The following is a 20,906-nucleotide window of genomic DNA, read 5'->3' on the forward strand; positions in this document are numbered from 1 at the left end:
AGGTATGCGGGGGTGTGTGTGTCTGCTGTGTGTGTTGTGTTTTTTTTTTTTTTTTTTTTTTTCCGAGTGGGTGTAACGTCGGCGGGAGGGAGTCAGTTATTTGTGCCACTCCGTCCTGTTTCTACGGCCCGTTTCCCAAAAAGACCCCACCTCTGTCTCCATCAGCTCCCTGAGAGCCCACTGTACTGACAAGCTTTTTACCGCACCCCCACCCGCACCCATTTTTGTGTTTCTCTTCTACCTTTTTTTTCAGTTTCACACTTTTTTTCATTCCGAGCACCTTTTCGCACCTTTGTTTCTCTTCGTCCCATCCCCTGTCCCTCTGCCCCTCCAATACAGAGTTCCTTTTTATTTAATAAGGATGTGACGGGGACCCGTCTTCGGATCAATTTCCTAAGGCCCCGATTTGAGCAAAGCGGCGCGCCGACCATCCTGTCGCCGTTCGTCCCCGCGCGGCCCGCTGTCACACCTGCCACCGGATGGAGCCTCGGCGACGGCGTCTCTTTTTCGCACGGTGCACGTCTCCCCGAGCGGATCAGCTGTCAGGCGCCGCCTGTAACCTGCCACCCTGTCGCCACGTCCCCCGCCTGTCAGCCCATTGGAAGAAACAGCCACAGTTCATTATCACAGTTGAACACACTAGTGCGGAAAAACGCACGCTCGAGCCGAGCGTGTCCCGAGCTCCGGTCCCCAGCCTCCCTGCTTTCCATCCATTATTTATACCCTTTAGTCTATTTTAGCATGAGTCGGACCCGTAACGTTTTCATAAGGAACATCGATACTGATTCTGATTCCCGCACATAAAAGTTGGACGGACAACCCAGTTATTGGACTAAATCAGGGCTGAAAAGCTGTCAGGGAAGTCAGCGAGAGACGCCGAAATGAGGCGCCGCGAGGATGTGTGTTCAACATCTACGCAACTGCGTGAAACCAGGCTGCTTTCGCTTGGAGAGGAGCCGGGATGGGGGCCGAACGTGTTCGACATGGGGGAGAAGGTCCAAGGTTGGTCACCCGCACACACCTGCGCGGAAGCAAAACGTGGGGGTGTTGGGATTCGTATGAACATTTCTGGAATTAATTACACAAATAAGGCAAGTTTGAGCAAAAGCACCTTCAAGTAATTTGGCCAATTTATACGGCAGGATATTGTAATCTAGTAATTTAGGGTAAGTGCCATGAACAAGTAATACACTAGAACTCAGGGCCTTCAGACTGCAGGTAGTACATCTAGTTGTAGGTACAGGTCAGCTGAATATAAACCAGTTCTTTGCAACTGATTTTTAATGTATTAAACAGATTATTGTAAGAATAATAATAATAATCTAACATGACCTACAATATAAGAATGTAAAGGGTTTGAAAGCTTAGTGCGACAAGGATCGAGGATTGGAACCCACCCCTTCACTAGCTAATACCCCCCTGAAAAATGTACAGTGTTTTACTATTGCAAAGAGTTGGATGTTTTCGGTGTAGCAGCACTTCCAGTACACGCCACACACAGCTGCAAACATGAGGTATGTGATATAAACCCCTGCGAGGATTTAGGGGGTCACGACATGGGACCCGCAGATAAAACATCGCCGCCGGTTCGTGTCCGGCAGGACTGCTGTTGCCTATAACACTACGGTATTCTCACTATCTTCTCCTATCATTTGATACAAATAGTATACCTTGAAGCAACAAAGTGGAAAAAAAAAAGTGAATTATTGCAAAAAATAAACAAATCATCTGCACCCGAGGGCATCTTTTATCTCAAGTATTCCCTATCTGTTTAGCTAAACCCTTAAAATTAAAAATAAAGTTTCTGGACATACTGATAGCAGGGAAAAGTCTCTATCTGAAAAAAAAAAAAGCTTCTTCTTTTGCTATGATAAATGTATTTAATGCGAAGTAGTTTTTGTAAGTGTCACTATCCAAAGTAAACACTGAATAATTCCGCCTCGCCGTGACGTTGTCTCTGTATAATTCCCCGATTTGTTTGGCACAGCTCTACCATTTGTCTTCCTCCACTGCCATGGCACCTTCTTATGTAACTTTCATATCTTCCATATGTCACGGATTGCAGGCGCTCTTCGGCGTGTAGAGCTCAGCGGAATGTGTCTCGACCGTGGCACCGCGGCCTGGTGCTGCAAAGGAAGTCCCTCCGATGAGTACATCAAGCTCCATGGTTTGTCCTTAACCCCCCCCCCCCCCCCCCCCCCCCCCCCCCATTTTGCTGCATCCAAAGGTCTAGCTGCTTGGATCACACACCATTTTGGGCCCCTTGTTATAAATATGTTTGTTGCGGTCTTCCGGAATGTTCTGTCCCCACACGTCCACACGTGCAACTAGTGTTGAAAGGGGTGTGCCCACTGTTATTGCGAGTCCATCCATCTGGCTACTGCTCGTCCTTCTCTCCCTTTCCTCTGAATTTTCCCATCATCCCCATATTTTCTGGAGAAATCTTATCAGGAGATGTCAAAAGAATGAAAATGAATGCAGTAGCCATACATTGTTCACAAACTTATTTTTCCATCATGGAAAGATTAGTGGAAAGTTTTAATGGACTTGTTTAGCCACCACTACATTTGTTCACTTAGCAGACCAAAGTGATTTGCGCTGATTTATATATTCCATTATTTATTTGTATTGTCTTTTTTATATTAATTCAATGTATTTAGATGACATCTTTAGCCAAGATTTTTAGTTGATTTGTAATTCAAGGTAGAATTCAGAAAACTCCCTACAGTCAATCACCTATCCATACAAGACACACACACACACACACACACACACATACAAAGGGCAATTTAGAATCACCAACTCTCAAACACATGGTTTCCCTTTCATATTGGATTATAAAAGGAACACCATGCAAACATGTAAGCTCCACACAAACTATACCAGGTTTAAACTCGCATCCAGACGCACGGTCAAGGTGCTGTGAGGCACCAGTGTTACCTGCTGAGCCTGGTCACCTGGCCACCCCGTTAACATAGATGAAAGTGCTTCTTTAGCAATTTGGGTTGAGTACCTTACTTTGCGCTATATATTTAACACAACTACCATTTGTCTCCTGAGTGTGAGCATTATGATCAGCTCACAACATTTAGTTTCTCAGCTTTTCATAATTAACATATATTTTTTCCTCACAATGAAGGTTGGGATACAGCTGTGTAAGCCAAGGGAATTTTTTTTTTTTTTTAAAAAAAAGAAAAAAACAGCATTTCAAGTATCTTGATGCAGCCAGTGGTTGTACCCATAGTTTTGCAGCCTTGATCAAGTTCCTACCCTGAATTAATACAGTAAAAAATTGTCCTTCTGTATACATGGGTGAAACGGTGTAAATGGCTTAGTGTACACACCTCACTCTGTAAGTTCTCTTGAAAGAAAATGTCAGCTAAATAATAATAATAATAATAACAGCAGCAGACCATGAAACTTCGGGGTGGGGATACACAGCAATCCAGGGAAAAGTATTTAAGAAAGTTTTTTATGTTCCTGTGAAGCACTGCTGAAAAAAAGTGTGAATTGTAAGAGGTTAGGGGGTCAGGGAAGGTCTCAGTGGGGCCCATATTATTTGTATATTTTCACACTATGACAGCATATAGCACAGACACCGAAGCATGGTACAATATAGTGAATTAAGGTCGCATCCCCCAGGCAGGGGCCAGGAAATGAAATACAGCAATCAGCAAATCGTCTGGTCTCTTTGCCTGACAAAAGCAACGGGGATTCAGATCCACCCCTCCCGAGATGGGACACACACATCCGAGTCACTGAACTCAATTAGTGGAGGGTGACCGACATGCTAATGAAGAGCACAATCTGCCACAAAGCCAATAGTGATAATGACAAGAAGGGACCAAAAGAGCTATGATAATTAGGGTGTGTGTGTGTGTGTGTGTGTGTGTATGTGTGTGTGTGTGTGTGTGTGTGTGTGTGTGTGTGTGTGTGTGTGTGTGTGTGTGTGTGTGTGTGAGAGACGCGGGCAAATGTGCGAACTTCAAAAATGTGACACACTTCAGCATCCCAGTGGACAGAGTGACAGATCTGTGACCTTTTGTCACCTGTACATTGTTGGATCAAATCCCAGGAACAGCCCTCCTCTTGTGAAAAGTTCTCATTATGAGCTTTTTCAATAGAATATCCACCTACGATAGTTAATTGGCAGGTATTCTGAGGTGTTAACTGAAGCAAGAAAATTATAATAATTCTGACAAAGATCCATAAAAGCAAATAGTAATACAACCGCAAAGGTGTGAACGATAACAGTGGCTGATAAGTTATGTAGAGTGTGCATTCAGGGACTTCATTTTTCACACTTTTTTACATTTGTATAACCAGTTGGTAACATGCAATGATGCCTAAACATTTGTATTCATCCCGTAATAAAACACTGAAATTGTTGAATTAGAAGATAACAATTCATTGCTACTCTAATAAACTTAATAAATATGATCAGTTCAGTCTGCTGTGCTCTGCACTTGGTTTCTTTACTCTCACACCATTGAGCGATCTTAATTTCCCTTCTTTTAAATGCCTCACTTAACCTTTCCCTAATAATACTTGGCTAAAAACATCCAGGTAATTATTTGTCTCCCTGTGACAAAGAGAAATATGAAAGGCACAATCTTTAGCCAGAAAAGGCCAGCAGGTGGCATAGTGGCTAATGCTGCCTTTTTGCAATTGAATGGGTTTGAATCCTCATTCATGCTGTCATACCCTTGATTTATGGTACTCACACACACACACACATTTTCAGAACTGCTTGTCCCTTACGGGGTCACGGGGAACCGGAGCCTACCTGGCAACACAGGGCGTAAGGCCGGAGGGGGAAGGGGACACACCCAGGACGAGACGCCAGTCCATCGCAAGGCACCCCAAGCAGGACTCGAACCCCAGACCCACCGGAGAGCAGGACCCAGACAAACACACTGCACCACCATGCCCCCCCCACAAACAGCGTAGAATATGCATTTAATTTGCTCTAAAAAAAACTATGGCCATGACAAAAGACATTAAGAGTAAAGAGTACCATAAATGGGGGGTGCGGTGGCGCGGTGGCGCAGTGGGTTGGACTGCAGTCCTGCTCTCTGGTGGGTCTGGGGTTCGAGTCCCGCTGGGGGTGCCTTGTGACGGACTGGTGTCCCCTCCTGGGTGTGTCCCCTCACACTCCGTGTTGCCGGGTCAGGCTCCGGTTCGCTGCGACCCCCGCTTGGGACAAGCAGTCTCGGACAGTGTGTGTGTGTTCGATTTGTGTCATTTTTTTTTCTGTTCAGCTGAAGTGATCACACATCAAGATTTAAATACTTATGTTTATGTGTTCATTCAAATTGCATTAAAGTATACTGTGCCTTTAGCTATGTACCATTCTGTGTTTATGCAATATGTATGTAAGTGTATGTCTTGTAATTTTTGATTCTATTCTGTCTATGGATTTGAAATATAAATTAACTGGACTCTGTAACTCTTTTTTTTTTATTTTAAGAGCTGTGCATTGTTCCTATTCGATACACATCCGCAGAGCATAAATAAATCACTACAAGAGATGCTCTCTGCGGGATAATTATTGATATATTTTGTTTTTACCTGTACTGAGAAATGCTAATCCCTACTGCTGATGGGATGGAATACACCAGAGAAGAAAGTGTGTGTGTGTGTTGTGTGTGTGTGTGTGTGTGTGTGTGTGTGCGCGCGGGGGTATCGGGAGGGAAAGACAATCAATCCAGCATCTTGGTCGCGTTGCTTTAACTGTGCGCCGTTACGTATCTTAGTTTGGAGTGATGGATGACGATGGCTGATACTGGACACGGACCAATAAAATTCTCTTCTCGGTAGCTTTACTGCACCCCCATGAACATATTGACATTCGCATTAGGAAATAACGCAGGGCCGACTTTCTCCGCAGCGCTGCATGTTAAAGACAAAGGCGCGTTAAAATTTAATGGAACCCATTTAAAGCGGGGACCCCACTGCGGAATCGCTGCTCGTTTGAAACAAAGGCCGGGGCCTCTTACGTTACCGCACTCTCATTTGCATGTGCAGTCGGGGCACTAGGGGAAAATGTGCTGTGATCGGCAAAAAAAAAAAAAAAAAAACAAAAAGGAAGGAAAAAAGCCCACAGAAAATCCCTGCTTGTGACCCTCTTTAATTACTTCTGCTTGAGAGTCACGCAACATTCATTCAAATTCCTGAGCCACCAGACAATTAGGCGGCGGGACCAAAAAGAAATATAAAAGTGCACTGGCTCCTCGTGTGGATGTCTGCTGAAGAATTTTCCAGCACTCACAAATATTTCCAGCATTTTCTAAAATTTCATGGCACAACCCGTCCTTAGCGAAGGAGCTGAATGGAACAGCAATCTGGGACCACATTAATTCACCTCTATTCCACAGTGTTTACAGCTCCTGAAGAGTGTTCCTGGGTGTTGATGGTTAATAAGGGAACATCATGGGATGAATCACTCAACAACTACCGCCAAATAGAGTTTCACACGGCATATTCTTATTTTCAGGAATGTCAAAAGAGTTTTCATTTGAATGTTTCTTTAAGGGGGGATGCGGTGGGTTGGACCACAGTCCTACTCTCCAGTGGGTCTGGGGTTCGAATCCCGCTTGGGGTGCCTTGCGGCGGACTGGCGTCCCGTCCTGGGTGTGTCCCCTCCCCCTCCGGCCTTACGCCCTGTGTTGCCGGGTTAGGCTCCGGTTCCCCGTGACCCTGTAAGGGACAAGCGGTTCTGAAAATGTGTGTGTGTGTGTGTTTCTTTAAGAGGGGGGTGCGGTAGCGCACTGAGTTTGACCAGGTCTTGCTTTCTGGTGGGTCTCGGGTTCGAGTCCCTTGCGGCAGACTGGCGTCCCCTCCTGGGCGTGTCCCCCTCCCCTCCAGCCCTGTGCCCTGTGCTGCTGGGTTGGGCTCTGGTTCACTGGGACAAGCAGTTTCAGATGATGTGTGATGTGTCTGTTTCTTTAAGTAAATAAAAACATTTTAAAAAATCTTCAATTCATCATCGCTGCATGAAACAACTAACCATCGAATAAATCAAGGGACATGTCTATTATTAACCTTTTGCTTGTTGTGACTTAGCGGTTGAAGTGAGTCTTGCAAGTTCTGAACAAATCAATTTATGAACAGATTTCGGCTCCTTCAGTTGAGGAACCAGTGTATAAAACTGTCCTTTTTTGCTTTCGGGATCTGCCGTAAAAATGTCACTATGGCATCGAACATTACAGCTGGTTTCCTTTGCGGAGCTTCCATATTTATGTCCGCAGGCGCTCGCCTGGGTGCGCAATCCCAGCGGTTTTAAAAGCGTTATTTCACGGAGCCGCGGAACTACCTTCTTTTAAATGCGCTTCGGGTGGGAAGAAAAAGTCATTCGGATGCGCTGACGTCGCATTAATATTCATAGGGGCAAACGATATGTTTTTTCAATGCCAAACTGATTGCTCCGAATAACGAGGGATGTTTTTCGGGCATCGCATCGCAAACTAATAATGAGCTCTTCGCAACGACGTCTCGTCTCGGCACCTGCCTCCTCATCCTCGCACCTGGAGTGCAACTAGAAGATGTCCATTTATAAAGTTGCATAAGCATGGAAGGATATCGAATTGTTTGCTCAGGGCTGGCCGTTGCTAAGAGCAACACCAAGCAATCCCATATCGGCCTGCGATGGATGTCTTTTAAGCGTCTTGCTGTTTTGATGTGCGGAGGAATCGGGTTCAAGCCGATGGCAGGCCGTGTTTTTTGTCCCCCCCGACCCAGCTCTCCACGTAGGCCCCTCCAGACCCTGATACGCATGACACGGGCAGCGTGCGGCGGCGGTGTTCCGGACCACCGGGCACACGTGTCACCACGGAGAGTAAACTGCAGACGACAGAGATATATCACTGTCAGCCTGGCGTCTCGGGCTGTGGAGAAACAATTCCCACCCCCTCCGCTACTGGACTGTTATACCACGGGACGCTGCTGTGTTCTGTGCTATTTGTGTACACAGCAACAGCTGCATGGGCAAGTCTCGGCAGTAAATAGCGCACGTATTTCCAGCTGTTGTAGCTGTGCACTAGAGCAATAAATATTTTCTAGAATGTTCACTATAAAACTTGTTATATTTGTGCTTTTATTATTATTATTATTATTATTATTATTATTATTATTATTATTATTCCCACCCCTTCCAGGGTGTACTCCCCTTCTGCCTTGCTTGATAGGCTCTGGATCACAGTGACCCTGCTCAGGACAATCAGTTAATGAACATGGATGGATATGAATTATTTCACTATTTTAATTATACCTAACTATGTCCAAATGGGGCCCTGCAATGGACTGGCGTCCAATCCGGGGTGTGCCCCCCCACCCCACCCCACCCCATCCCATACCTTCAACCACTGTCTCCAGGATAGGCTCCAGCTCGCCGCGACCCCACTCAGGACAAGCAGTTCTTGAAATTGGTTTTTTGGTTGCTTGGTTGGTTGGTTCTGTCCAAATGGCAAAAGAGCCAAAGCTTCTCTATGTCTAACATTTACTTGGTGGAGATTTTTTACTGTAGGTTATGTAAGTTTTTTTTTTTCCTCACTTGCTCACATGGGGGTGTGAGTCCTTAACATTTATCCACTTAAGTGTGCCTGCGATGGAGTGCCAACCAGAGGAGTTGGGCGTAGAGAAGGTAAAGGGATTAAAAACACTTATTTATAGATGAGGCCGCTGCTGCGTGTCACCAAGGAGACATCCGGAAACAAAAACGAGTGCTACTTCATTTATTTGTGGTAAATTCCAGAGCGGGGGATCTTCGAGTACCACGCAGACGCTGGTCTTCCGTCCGGCCGAAGTGGCCCGGTGAGTGAATTATTGCCACTTTTCCTACCAATGAATTTTTTTAATGGAAAAAAGCCCATGATGCTAAGAGTGCCCCATAGTCCTGGAATTGCGGCACAAGCGAGTGCAAAATTACTATTGATTTAATGAATTTAGTTGTAATGAAATGAGATTAAAGATTAATAAGCAATGCGCACGGTCCACAGTGAGCGATGAAGGGGTGCGAGTCCTTGTCTGCAGATTATAATATCGGATGATAATGATAAATCGTGCGCGTCTCCGATTGCCGACGCAGCTCACGCGCGCGCCGGGATTTCGGGCCATCGCCAGGTGACATTCCGTGGGGTTTCTCCATGAGCGTGTCAGCTTGAGGTCCCCTCAGTGTCGGGCACAGGCAAACCGAGGGGTCATTCGCACCGACATTTCCATCAGGAGCTGAATATAGATTGAGATATGTTAGAGAAGGGGTAAAAAGTCCTTTTTTAAGCAGGCTCTCGCTCGCATCTCAATGGGAACTGCGAGGATTCGGCCTGTTAGCACTTAGCTTAACAGGATGTGTTAGCGGAGCGGCCGTTTCACGGTCTCGACCGTCTTCATGAAACCTGCGCTAGGTTCATTACTCCATACGCAGCCTTTTATTATTGATTAAAATGACTTGACTTTCCTGTGTTTTTTCCCCATCTCGCTGGATGAGGTCAATTACATATCCAAAAATGTAAGTGGTGGGACGGCCGCCGTCGTCTTCGTTACACGGGATCAGTTTCATTTACATTAATTTATTTCGCTGACATTTTTCCTCCAACGCAACTTATTAAGCTACTTACAATGATCCATCCATTTATACAGTTGGGTAATTTTTACTGTGTCGGTTCAAGGTAAGTACCTCGATCAAGAGGATTGCAGTAGAGGGTGGTGGGATTCAAAGATCCGTGTGTGAGGAGGCAGCTACAAGCTCTACACCATCTGCTGCACATGGCGTGATGGAATTTACGCACAAAAACACGCATACACTCACAAAATTGGAAGATGGCAATAGGACTGGCATTAACATATGAGCTGTTAAAGGAGTCCAAATCTTACTGTCCCCAGAGCAGGCGATACACAAGCCCCCCCACACACACAGGATATCCATAAATAAAAAAAAATGATCAAATTCCGATTATGTAACAGCAAAATTAATCCTTTAATAACAGAGCTGCTTGATTTCTTATGGGGTCAGCAGATATTCAGAATTACACTCCAGATAATAACAGTAGGGGACTTTATAGCAAATTAACTCACTGCAGCGGTCAAAGAAAACGACAACAATAACGAGAAGAAAAATCAATGACAAAGAGTAAAATTGCCAGGATGCAGAGAAAGCATGTTCGTGCCTCTTAATCATCTCATTCGAGCCTTGTCTGATATGGCTGAATTTGAGCATCAAGCATTTTATTGCAGCCATCAGCAGATATATATTAATAGCAAAATAAACTTTGCGCACAGTTGAGGGATTCCTCAGAATAGCGTTTCAAAGCATTTTTTTTTTTTTTTCGTCGTCCGTCAAGATGCAAAATTAATTTGAGTAAATTCAGAAGTTAGGGCACTTTTTGCAGTCAGCCGCCGTGGAATTATTTTGCCGTGTCCAAAGAGCAAAGCAACATAAAGTGATTCTGACACTAAAAATTGCTTATGCATTTGCAGAAATATATTGTATCTGTACTGCTGTTTACTGTACATATTTCTGCGATATGTGTGTGTGGAGGGTCCCTGTCACGTACCGTATCAGAGACACTTTGCACCCCCTCCATCCACTGTTGGCAAGTTTTACCCCTCTGCTTATCTTGCACTACATTTGACAAGCGGTCCATAGTGCATGTTTATAAACACCAGTATATTTGAACTGTGTTTGTTTACACACTGCAGTTATTTGCATTGTTGTCATCTGCTGATGTTTACATTGTTGTTGTCTTGCAAATTATTGCTTGTGCGTTGCGGTCGTCTTGGATGTGGTTATCGTCCTGTTTTTTTTAATGCCTGGGACAAACCACAAGCGATTCTTGTATGTTTTATAATATGCTGCCAATAAAGTGTTCTGAGCTCTCGACACGTAACGAGTGAAACGAGAGGAAATAAATGAAAGACCATGGAACAAATTCATGCAAAAAAAAAAAACAAGGGGGGGGGGGGGGGGGGGGAACCTACCAAGTCACTCAGCGAAGACAGCACAGAAGGGGCTGAGAACATCTAAACCAACTTCCCCTGAAGCATGAATAATTATTTGCGAAAGAAAGTAAATTCTGTGAGAACTAAGCTGATACTAAAAGTGCTAACACACACACTAAAGTAGTGGCAGTCATTAAAAAAAATTAGGAAACTTTATTCGCACAATGAGATTGCCGTTATCGTTTTCCTCTCGGCGCCTGGAACAATGTTTCCCCGTTCCTAAGAGCCGGGAGGGACAGGTCTGCCTTCTTTGCTTTGGGATATAACACAATTCACGCCTGCAACTCAGGCTCTGCAGAAATTTTCTTTTTTTTTTGCCAGAACTTTCTGAAAATATTGTACAGATTCCGTAGCCTTTAACTAGACCGCTGGGTCCCCATATTACTATTAACGCCCCAGCATGCCCACCTTAGGCTGATGGTTTGGGGCTTGGAGTCTGAGTGACCTGACATCGGCTAAAAAGCCCGGTCCATCAAGATCCAAGGCGATCACTCGACTACTTTGGCCTTGCAGTTATTGACTTTGCCCGGCTGGGGCTGGAAACATGGAATATGAATTACGCGAGAACTTGAAACGACCGTTTACACCATGGGAACCGGTTCACATTCAGTGCCTACGAAGACAAACGTTCTTTTTGTCACTTTGAGTGCTTGTGTTGCTGCTCCTCTTCTTTTTTCCCTGTGATAGAAGCCTTGTTTACAAAGCCATGTTCTCGACGCAATTACCGCGGTGCAATCGGCATGTTGGCGAGACAAGGATCAGACCTGCGATGTTCCTAACCCAAAAGGAGACGGGATTAGCTCGGTACCCACAAAAAGCGGATTCTCACTAGGGGTCTAATCAAACTCTCCTCCTGGCTCTAGGGTAGACGCTCCACATCGCTGCAAACTCATTTACTCAGCGAGCTCTGCTGCAGATACATTCATTATCATTTTGAATAACACTGTGCTCATATTTGATTGTGAAGCTTCTTTTTTTTTTTTTTTTTTTTTTTTTTGGCTATTTTACATTCGAGGCGCTACTTGAAAGGTAGTGCCTGTTTCAGTGAAATTATTACGAGCTGAAGTTTGTTCTGTATGGAAATGATCTTTTAACCTCCCAAATCTGAAGTGTATAGGCCTAATTAGTGGAGATGTAAATGCAACCAAAAACTGGGAACAGAACTCTCCGGTTACTGTGGACCGTGGCTTCTTGTGTTGAAAACGATGGAGGTGTGAATTTCCTAAAATACTAACATTTCCCAGTTGATTTATTTTTCATATTTTCAATTTTTTTCAGCTGTGACCAAAATGTTTGCTTGTAACTGAACAAGAACAATCTGTGTTTAGCCTCTGAGCTGATGGATGGGAGTACAGAGCGCCAAGACAGAATAACGCTGGGGGAGCCGCATTGATTCAATTCACTTCCACGGTGTTCACAGCTAGTGCCTGGTGTCCTTGAGTGATCAATAAAAGATGAACTTTGTGTGTGTTCATGGCATGAGCTTGTAAACAACTGACACTGAATAGAAGTTTGTGGAGAGGACATGTATTTATTTTCGGTCTTTGGTAATCAGTTTTAACTTTTATGTAGTCTAACATAAACAAAATAAACCAAGGGATTGTGCGTTGCGGGGGGAGGGTGGCACAACTATTAAGCTTTTAGTGAATTCCTTTTGCATCACTTTCAAGCAAATGCCCACAAAGGATTATTTAAGAAACAGTTAAAAGTATAAGGAGAGACAGTGTGTGAGTGACAGAGAGAGTGTGTTCCACTGATCTATGGATGAGTGACCCAGTGTAAGTAGTGTATCTAGCAGTGTAAATCACTGCAGTGAATAAGGTGTGTGGGGTGATAACACTGCATAGAGTTCATTGAAAGTCACTTTGGAAAAACAGAGGAGTGCAGTGGCGCAGTGGGTTGGACCAGGTCCTGCTCACTGGGGGGTCTGGGGTTTGAGTCCTGCTTTGGGTGCCTTGAGATAGACGGGTGTGCCATCCTGTCCTGGGTGTGTCCCTTACACCCTGTGTTACCGGGTTAGATTCCCGCGACACTGTACAGGACGAGTGGTTCAGACAACATGTGTGTGTGTGTCTGCTATGTAAATGATGCAAATAGGCTTTGAAAGTCTTCTTTTAAAGTGAAGAAACAAGAACACCTTGTTTTAATTAGTTCCTTAGTGGATTATACCAGTATCAATGGCTTTGTGGCTGTCAGACAGCATGCTGAGACCTTTCAATAACTTTTTTTTTTTTTTTTTTTTTTCCCCCAGAACCGCTTGTCCCATACGGGGTCACGGGGAACCGGAGCCTACCCGGTAACACAGGGCGCAAGGCCAGAGGGGGAGGGGACACACCCAGGAAGGGACGCCAGTCCGTCGCAAGGCACCCCAAGTGGGACTCGAACCCCAGACCCACCAGAGAGCAGGACTGTGGTCCAACCCACTGCGCCACCGCACCCCCCTCCTTTCAATAACTTCATCTCATTAAATGTTCTATCTATCTATCTATCTATCTATCTATCTATCTATCTATCTATCTATTGGTCCCATGCCTGATCTCAGCTTAGTCTCTACACACTGCTGTTGGGTGCCAACACACATTCGGTTGATGACATTAGGTGAAGCTCATGTGTACATCGGCATCACTCCTACACTCTTCATAGGGGGCAGAATGGAAGTGTGTTCAGGCCGGGAAATCCTGCAGACACGTGTGTGGAGAGGTTTTAATTAAGCTCTGAGAGCAGAACATCTATTCTAAAGGGCCTCCCTGACCTGAGGTCTTCAGGAGGACACCTCAGGAGTGAGGTGTCCTCAGATCACCCAGACTGGATGAATCTTTTTTTGCAGGGATCCATCTGATGTTTGAGGCTACATAATGGGCAGTTAATAAAAAAAAAAAAAAAAAAAAAAAACTGTGAGACAGGAAATAACTGCTGTATGGTACCTTGGAAAGGGAGTCTGCACAGGTGTGGGGAAAGCCCAAACAAAAACAACATGCTGGGTATGGTAGCATATGGTTTCAAGCTGTTCCTTTTATAGCCTGAAGGTCAATGTTTTGAATCGTATTCCTGCTGTAGTACCCTTGTTCCATGAACTCCCCTTGAAGTGATACGGTAACGGTAAAATTTCTTTGCTGGTGATGATTTCAGGGAAAATTTTAAAAGGGAGCATGGAAAGTATAGAGGGTGGCTGCAGTTGCGAAAGCCCTCGCCAAAGCATACTTTGGATGGAGCGTAAGGAGCGGAGCGGACTTGTAGTTTCTGCTGTCCTGCCAACTGAGAGAGACACTGCGTGGATTTGGTTAAATCCCGAATTAGTCACAAGAGTCGGGTTTGGTGTTGCTGACTCCCGTCTCCTCCTCCGAGTGACCCTGACGCATCGCATTTTTTTCTCAGCAGATCTGTATCAGCTTTTATTTATCCGTGATGATGAGGGAGAGCTTTTGTGCGTGATCCTTTTTGTTGGGGCTTTATTGTTGTCCTCCATTCGGCTGGAGGAGGACGGCAGAGTGCCGGTGGGGGTCAGCGCGTCCAGCGGGAAATCGACAGACCTTGACGTGACCTCTCGTCCAGAAACTTCCCCATCCCTCTTCCGCATGACTCTCATCAGACTGATACTCACATCCTCCATATCACAGGGAGCCAATAAAGCTAATTTATTAAATAAAATTAAATGATGTAATTTTCCAATTTTAATGCCCAGGGATCATTTAAAATGTTTAACATTAATAATTTACTCAAATTTACTGCTATGTCTACTTCTCCTATTACTGTTACTTCTAGTATTAATAATAATTCACCCATCAATCCATCCATTTTCACTAACAGCTTGTCCTGTGCAGGGTCCTGGCAGTCCAGAGCCTATCCCAGAAGCCTAGCATAATAATGATAATATTAATAATAATAATAATTTATGTGATTAGCCGGCACTGCTGTCCAGTCTGATTTTAGCACTTTGTAGATTACGTATTCATAAAACTAATGAATGTTAAAATAGTCTTTTATGTTTAGTAAATGCCTTTGGATAAATATTGTCCCATGTAAAACAATTAACGTGTAATGGCCTTGTGATAATGCGTTTTCAGGGCCCCAGAGGGCCACTCATTCACCACTGCATTTTTCCTGCATGTTTCTGGCCTTGTCTTTCGGCCTCAGTCATAAGAGCGAGAAGAAAACACGGGAGGGTTTCCATCGGGGACGGCGCCTCGCGTAGGGGAACGTGGGAACTGCGGGTCGGAATGTAGTCCGTCCACAAAACATGCTCGTGGCCCCTTCACTGTGAGCCTGCAGAGAAAGAAAAATGGAGCAGAAATTAATACCAATAATCATCTTGAAGCACTTGCAGAATATAGGGCAGCGATAACATGAATTACTTCTACTTCCAGAGCGAGGGTGAATAGCATTTCGCATTTGCTTAATTTATGCTTTACACCTAATCAGCTCACATAGCATAAACTTTATTCAGCTGAATATTTTACCCAAGGAATTTAGGCTAAACACCTTGCTGCGGGGTAAAACAGTAGCCTGCGTCATGGGATTTGAAGTAGCAATCGTTTAACCGTATTTCTGTTTACAATTCTCTAACCCCTGCACTACTGTATCAGCTGTATCATGGTATAATATTTCCTACATTTTCTAAGGGAAATCATGTTGTACTTCCCTACATTTACATTAAAACCAAAGAGAAATCATGGTCAATGATGCGATAAAAAGATACAGGTTATGTAACTTTGAAGGATTTTCCATATTCATATTCGCATTCTGAGGCTGTATCTATCAATCCAATATCAATAACTTCTTGTCCAATAAAGGGACGCAGCAGTCGAGAGTCTATCCTTGAGGCACACAGTATGTTAATTCCCAGTGTAGTGATGCTGCAGAAGGTCTTCTCTTGATGAGGTCCCACCCCCAAAACGCAATAAGGCAGGTGACTAAGAGGTGGGGATGGTTTACTCAGTCTAAAATCCCAATACGGAGACATGGAAGCTGCGGGCTGAGACTCAAACCATGTTACTAGGTCATAATTGTTTCCTGATCCACAGCGCACCAAAACCTCATTCACATCGGAATATAGGAGGCAGTACGTTTTACCTCATGAGAATTTGTATTTATCATTGAATGCGGTGAAGAACGGAGGGTGACTCAAGCAGGTAAAGCCCTTTCCGGAACAACCCTTCAGCCAGCAGCAATACCCTATCAGATGGTCATTGTGCCACCGTGGCTTTCGTCTCAGAATTAAAGTGCCCGTAGTGGCTCGGTGGTGGCCGCACAGTCCACTAAACAGACTGGACACAACTGCTCATACTCTTATTTTTGTGTGAAAAGACAGGTTAAGCATCCAATCAGCAAAAAAAAAAAAAAAAAAAAGTAGCAATTTAATCACACACACATTGTCTGAAACCGCTTATCCATACATGGTCGCAGCAAACCGGAGCCTGACCCGGCAACACGGAGTGCGAGGCTGGAGGGGGAGGAGACACACCCAGGACGGGACACCAGTCCATTACAAGGCACCCCAAGCAGGACTCGAACCCCAGACCTACCAGAGAGCAGGACCCAGGCCAACCCACCGCACCCCCCAAGATGCGTTTTAATCAGGCCACAGCAATTCAAATTATTTTTTAAATTTGACAATACAAAAAAATTTATTTGAAAGTTCAGCAACTCAACAGGAGTAAAATAAAAAATAAAACAGAATTAAACAGAGCCTAAAATAAATAAAAAAAAAAAAAAAACAGATAATGTTGTGTTTGAACATGCTGCAATGACTGATGTCCCATCCAAGATGAATCCTGTTCTCTTAACACATTGTGCTTTCAGGATCGACTCCAGACTCCCACCACCCTGCATTAGACAAATAGTTAAGGAAAGAGAGTAAGTGAGTGAGTGGGTGAGTGGGTGTTTCATTATAAATCCCCAAAAATAAGCATGTTTAACCTTGCAAATGTATTTGTCTAAAAAGGTATTATTATTATTATTATTATTATTTTTATTATTATTATTAGTAGTAGTAGTAGTAGTAATAGTATAATGACCAGACTCATATGGCATTCGGAAGTGGGAACACATAACATCTCAGCGAGGACTAAACATGTGGCGAAAGGTTATCTTTCCCTGAAACGATGACAGCCGTTAATTTTAATGGAACACATTGCTGCTAATTTGGCAGGTTAAGTGCACACTTTGTCAATTAGACAGCTGAAGCTAAAGAACGGCGACCATGGGAAAAAGAACAAAACAACGCGACTAATTAGTTCGGCTGCTGCGCCGACTTGCCGAGCCACGCCACCAGATACACGCAGGCCGTGGCGATCGGCAGCGATAATTAAAAAATCGGTTTCGTAAAACTCATAGGGAGCACGGAAATTCTTTCGTTCGTTTTTGGAACAAAAATATCCTCGGAAAATTACTTTCTACAAAGGTAGAAAGTTTCCCATGCTTTCTGCTATTATTTTTATTGTTTGATATTGCTGATCTAGAATATGGTTGACCTCCAAATTGCGTTTGACCTGCTGCAGTTTTTTCCCTCTCTCAGCTTTCCTCATCGCTTCCATTGGCTTCATGGCATCATGTTCAACTCTCAGGTCATGGCCCGCAGGGCAGTCGAAGGAGCTGCACCCAGATACATAGAGGTTCTGCTCGCTTGCTACACCTCTGCATCCCACACCTCTGCCCGCTTGATGGTCCCTCTCACAAGGGGTCAAAATTCAAAAATCTTTTGTTGCTTCTCCATTTGGTTTTGACGGGCTGGAATGGACTCCCTCTCACCCTCAGAGCTGCTGAATCCTTCCCGGTATTCAAGAAAGGTCTCAAACCCCATTTTTCTCCTGATCTCCCGACTGCTTCATAAATTCACATCACACCATCTGACACTCACACTCGCTTCTACGGGCAGCTGTTCATATAACGTGCGCCAGCAAAATATGTGCTGTGACACATCTGCATCTGAAGCTCTTTGTTGTGGACTTTCATGTTATCTATTATGATCTGTACGGTGATTTGGAGACGAGCGTCAGAAACGAACAGCTGCTGACTGAATAAAGGCAGTGTAAATGTACCGTGTGCGTGTGGTACAGGGTCACGCTGTAGGTGCAAAGTGCAAATTCAGGAAATTCCGGCGTTCCGTAACACACGGCCTTTTCGAAATGATTAATCGCCACATTTAACTGGCAGCTCTTTCCCTTTTTTCAGCAGTCCTGAGGAAAGCGAATGACACATTTCTGATGATTCAGTGCTTATTCCTCTTTGAATGATTAATGAGATTAGCATCACATTAAATCGGCATTCGGCGGAGGTTTCCAAAGCAAACTCATTACGCAAAACGTAAATGCAAAGTGCGTTGACTCCGAGGAATAAACACACTTGCTTAAAATAATCTGTCCCATTTCCAAATAGTTGACAAGCACAAACTTTGTGTCGACAGAACTTCAAAATGTTCACCATGTAATTGTGAAAATGTATAAAATGTGCTTAACACAGATTCAAAATGAGCTTTGAAACCCACTAACACAATGCCTCTTCTCTTATTGCGCAAATGGCGAAGTTCGCTGTTAATCCCGTTGTTTTCTGCACTGTTTTAATGAGCTGTAAGGTAATATTTTGCTGAACGCCATGCAAAATGCACGTTTCATTGCGAATTCCTGGGAAAATAATCGGGATATTATATAAGCTTTGAGAACGACTACTTTCTCTCTCTTTTTTTAAGATTTTTTTTTTTTCCAGGCCCGTCCTCGGTCTCAAAATGTCACATTTCCGCCCCAGTTGCTGCCGTCGAAGTGACACATGTGGGCCGGCGCCTGCGGAGCGCAGGGGGAGCGGAGCTGCTAACACTCTGAAGCAGTGCGCCATTGTACAGGACACCTGGCGCACTTGAACTCTTAATTCAGACGAGAATGTCTGCCATATCTTTGAATAGCGGCGCTCCCAGCGGAGTAATATCAGCGACGTGCAAAGAGATGTCCAAGGACTGACTTCTCGCTGTAATTGGAAACCCGATCATAATTACCTGGAGTGGCTGCACTAAAGCGCCTGATTATTCCGCTCGGCTTTTACAGGCATGAGTGGGGGACAGCGGAGTGCTCCGCGTTCGGTAAGATCGGTGGGGGGTGGTTTATAAGTGCCATGCACAGTCAGTGTCACCTGCATCGCACAAGAGAAAGGAGCGTGAGAGCATTTGTATTACCTTGATTTGGACAGCAGATGGCATGGCGGCTAAAGCCAACGCATTGGAATAGAAGGACACAGGTATGAATCCCTCACCTGCTGTAGTACCTTGATAAAATTACCTACTCTGAACTGATATAGTAACAATTGCCCAGCAGTGTAAATGGGTAAATCAGTGTGCTGTAAGTAGTTTACAAACCTAACACTGTAATTTACCCGAGAAAAAAGTGCCAAATACATGCCTCTGCAATTTTAAATTGGGTTAAAGTTTAAAATTACCTGCCTGAGATGTTACCTTTGGAGCCAGATGTTGCAGGTTTGAATCCCTCCTTTACCTGTTGGACCCTTGAGCACGGTACTCACCCTAAATTGCTCCAGTGAAATTACCCAGCTGCATAAATGGGTAAATAATTGGAAGTACCTTAACACTATAAGTTGCTCTGGAGAAAAGTGTCTGCTAAATGAACAAATGTAATTGTTATCGCATCTGGTAACAGGTGGCATTGTGGGTAGAGCCATTAATACATAGAGTACCTGCCTAATTTAGCATTATAAATAACTTTGGAGAAAAGTGTGAGATATAGGACTAATAACAATGATTGTTGAGAGATAATGATAATAAATCGTCTCAAAGAAAGGCTTTCGACTGTATTGGCTGAGTTGGAGGCGAGCTCGTCAACACTGGTATGAGTAGAATAGGCCCTAAAGGCTGTTTCCAACACAAGCTGGACAAGCATGGATCTCTGAGAGATGTGTCAAGTGGGCCGAGACGGCCTGTTCTGTGGTTTTTAATCAAGGCATCTTTACAAAATTTTGTGTATCGCTGCTTCTAGTTGTTAGGGAACAGATGCAGCGGAACATCAGCCAGCAAAAGCAGCTCCTGCTACCAGCGAGCGGCAGAAGAGTCACTCGTTGTAGGAGTCGACTTCTGGCCAAACGTCTGCTCTTCCGAATGCCAAGAGATGCCTTGCTGCGGTGCCACTGAATGAGTCACTTATACCGCTGTTAATATCCACCAATACAAACAGAGATAATTGATTTCCTTTGTTTTCTACTGAGCAAAATAACAATAATAAACAAAACCCATAAAGGGTGAATCTCAAGGTAAATATCAAGGGCAAACACATTCCCACTGCAGCCATCAAAATATTCTGTTGCTCCGAGACTTGAAGGCTAGTAGAGTTGGATCTTAAGGCTAAGTAGGGTAGGATCCCTATCCAGCAAGTCCGCTGCCTGAAGGGTGAGGAGTCACTCTTATTGGAGGGGATTAAATCCTAAGGAAGGACACGACCTCGCGGTGGAGCGCCGTTTCCTTCGCATGGCTCCCTCGTATGCTAAGCAGCATGCCTCCTCGCATCTCCTGTCTCCCTGTACCATCCGGCCGATCCCAACTCCGTTATTTGAATAAGGCCTGGCCAACGGCGGACTCTCATACCCTGCTCATTTGCAGAGCAGTTCACCGATAAACAGCCCATTAAACAGCAACGAGGAAGGGGTGCTTAAGGTACGGCAGTCGGCTAGATCAATAGCCTGGAGGAAATATGTAGCCGTAGGCTCGCGTGTCAGTCGTGTTATTGAGCCCTTGACCGAGTCGGACGGCTGACGCCGGCGAGCAGCAACGTCTCTCACCGCGGTTACGAATGCGGCAGCATGGCAGGGAGTCGCAACAGGCTGCTTTCTCCGAAAACCCTACAAAACCATTGATCGTAAATTCTTCGATGCTTTTTTAACATGCACCTTTTAATCCACCATCCTGTCCCTTTTTCCAG

The 20,906-nt window shown here is 44.5% G+C and overlaps 1 protein-coding gene across 1 annotated transcript in view; it reads left to right on the forward strand.

Moving 5' to 3' along the window:
• Nucleotides 1-983: 983 nt before the first annotated feature.
• Nucleotides 984-20,906, forward strand: part of LOC108921486 (somatolactin-like) — a 106,213-nt gene continuing 86,290 nt past the window's right edge. The window contains exon 1 of the mRNA XM_029248976.1: nt 984-1,002. Coding sequence (XP_029104809.1) covers nt 984-1,002 — 19 coding nt within the window. The remainder of the gene's footprint in view (nt 1,003-20,906) is intronic.

The sequence above is a fragment of the Scleropages formosus genome, chromosome 25 (assembly GCF_900964775.1).
Source record: "Scleropages formosus chromosome 25, fSclFor1.1, whole genome shotgun sequence".
In the NCBI taxonomy this organism is placed as follows: Eukaryota; Metazoa; Chordata; class Actinopteri; order Osteoglossiformes; family Osteoglossidae; genus Scleropages; species Scleropages formosus.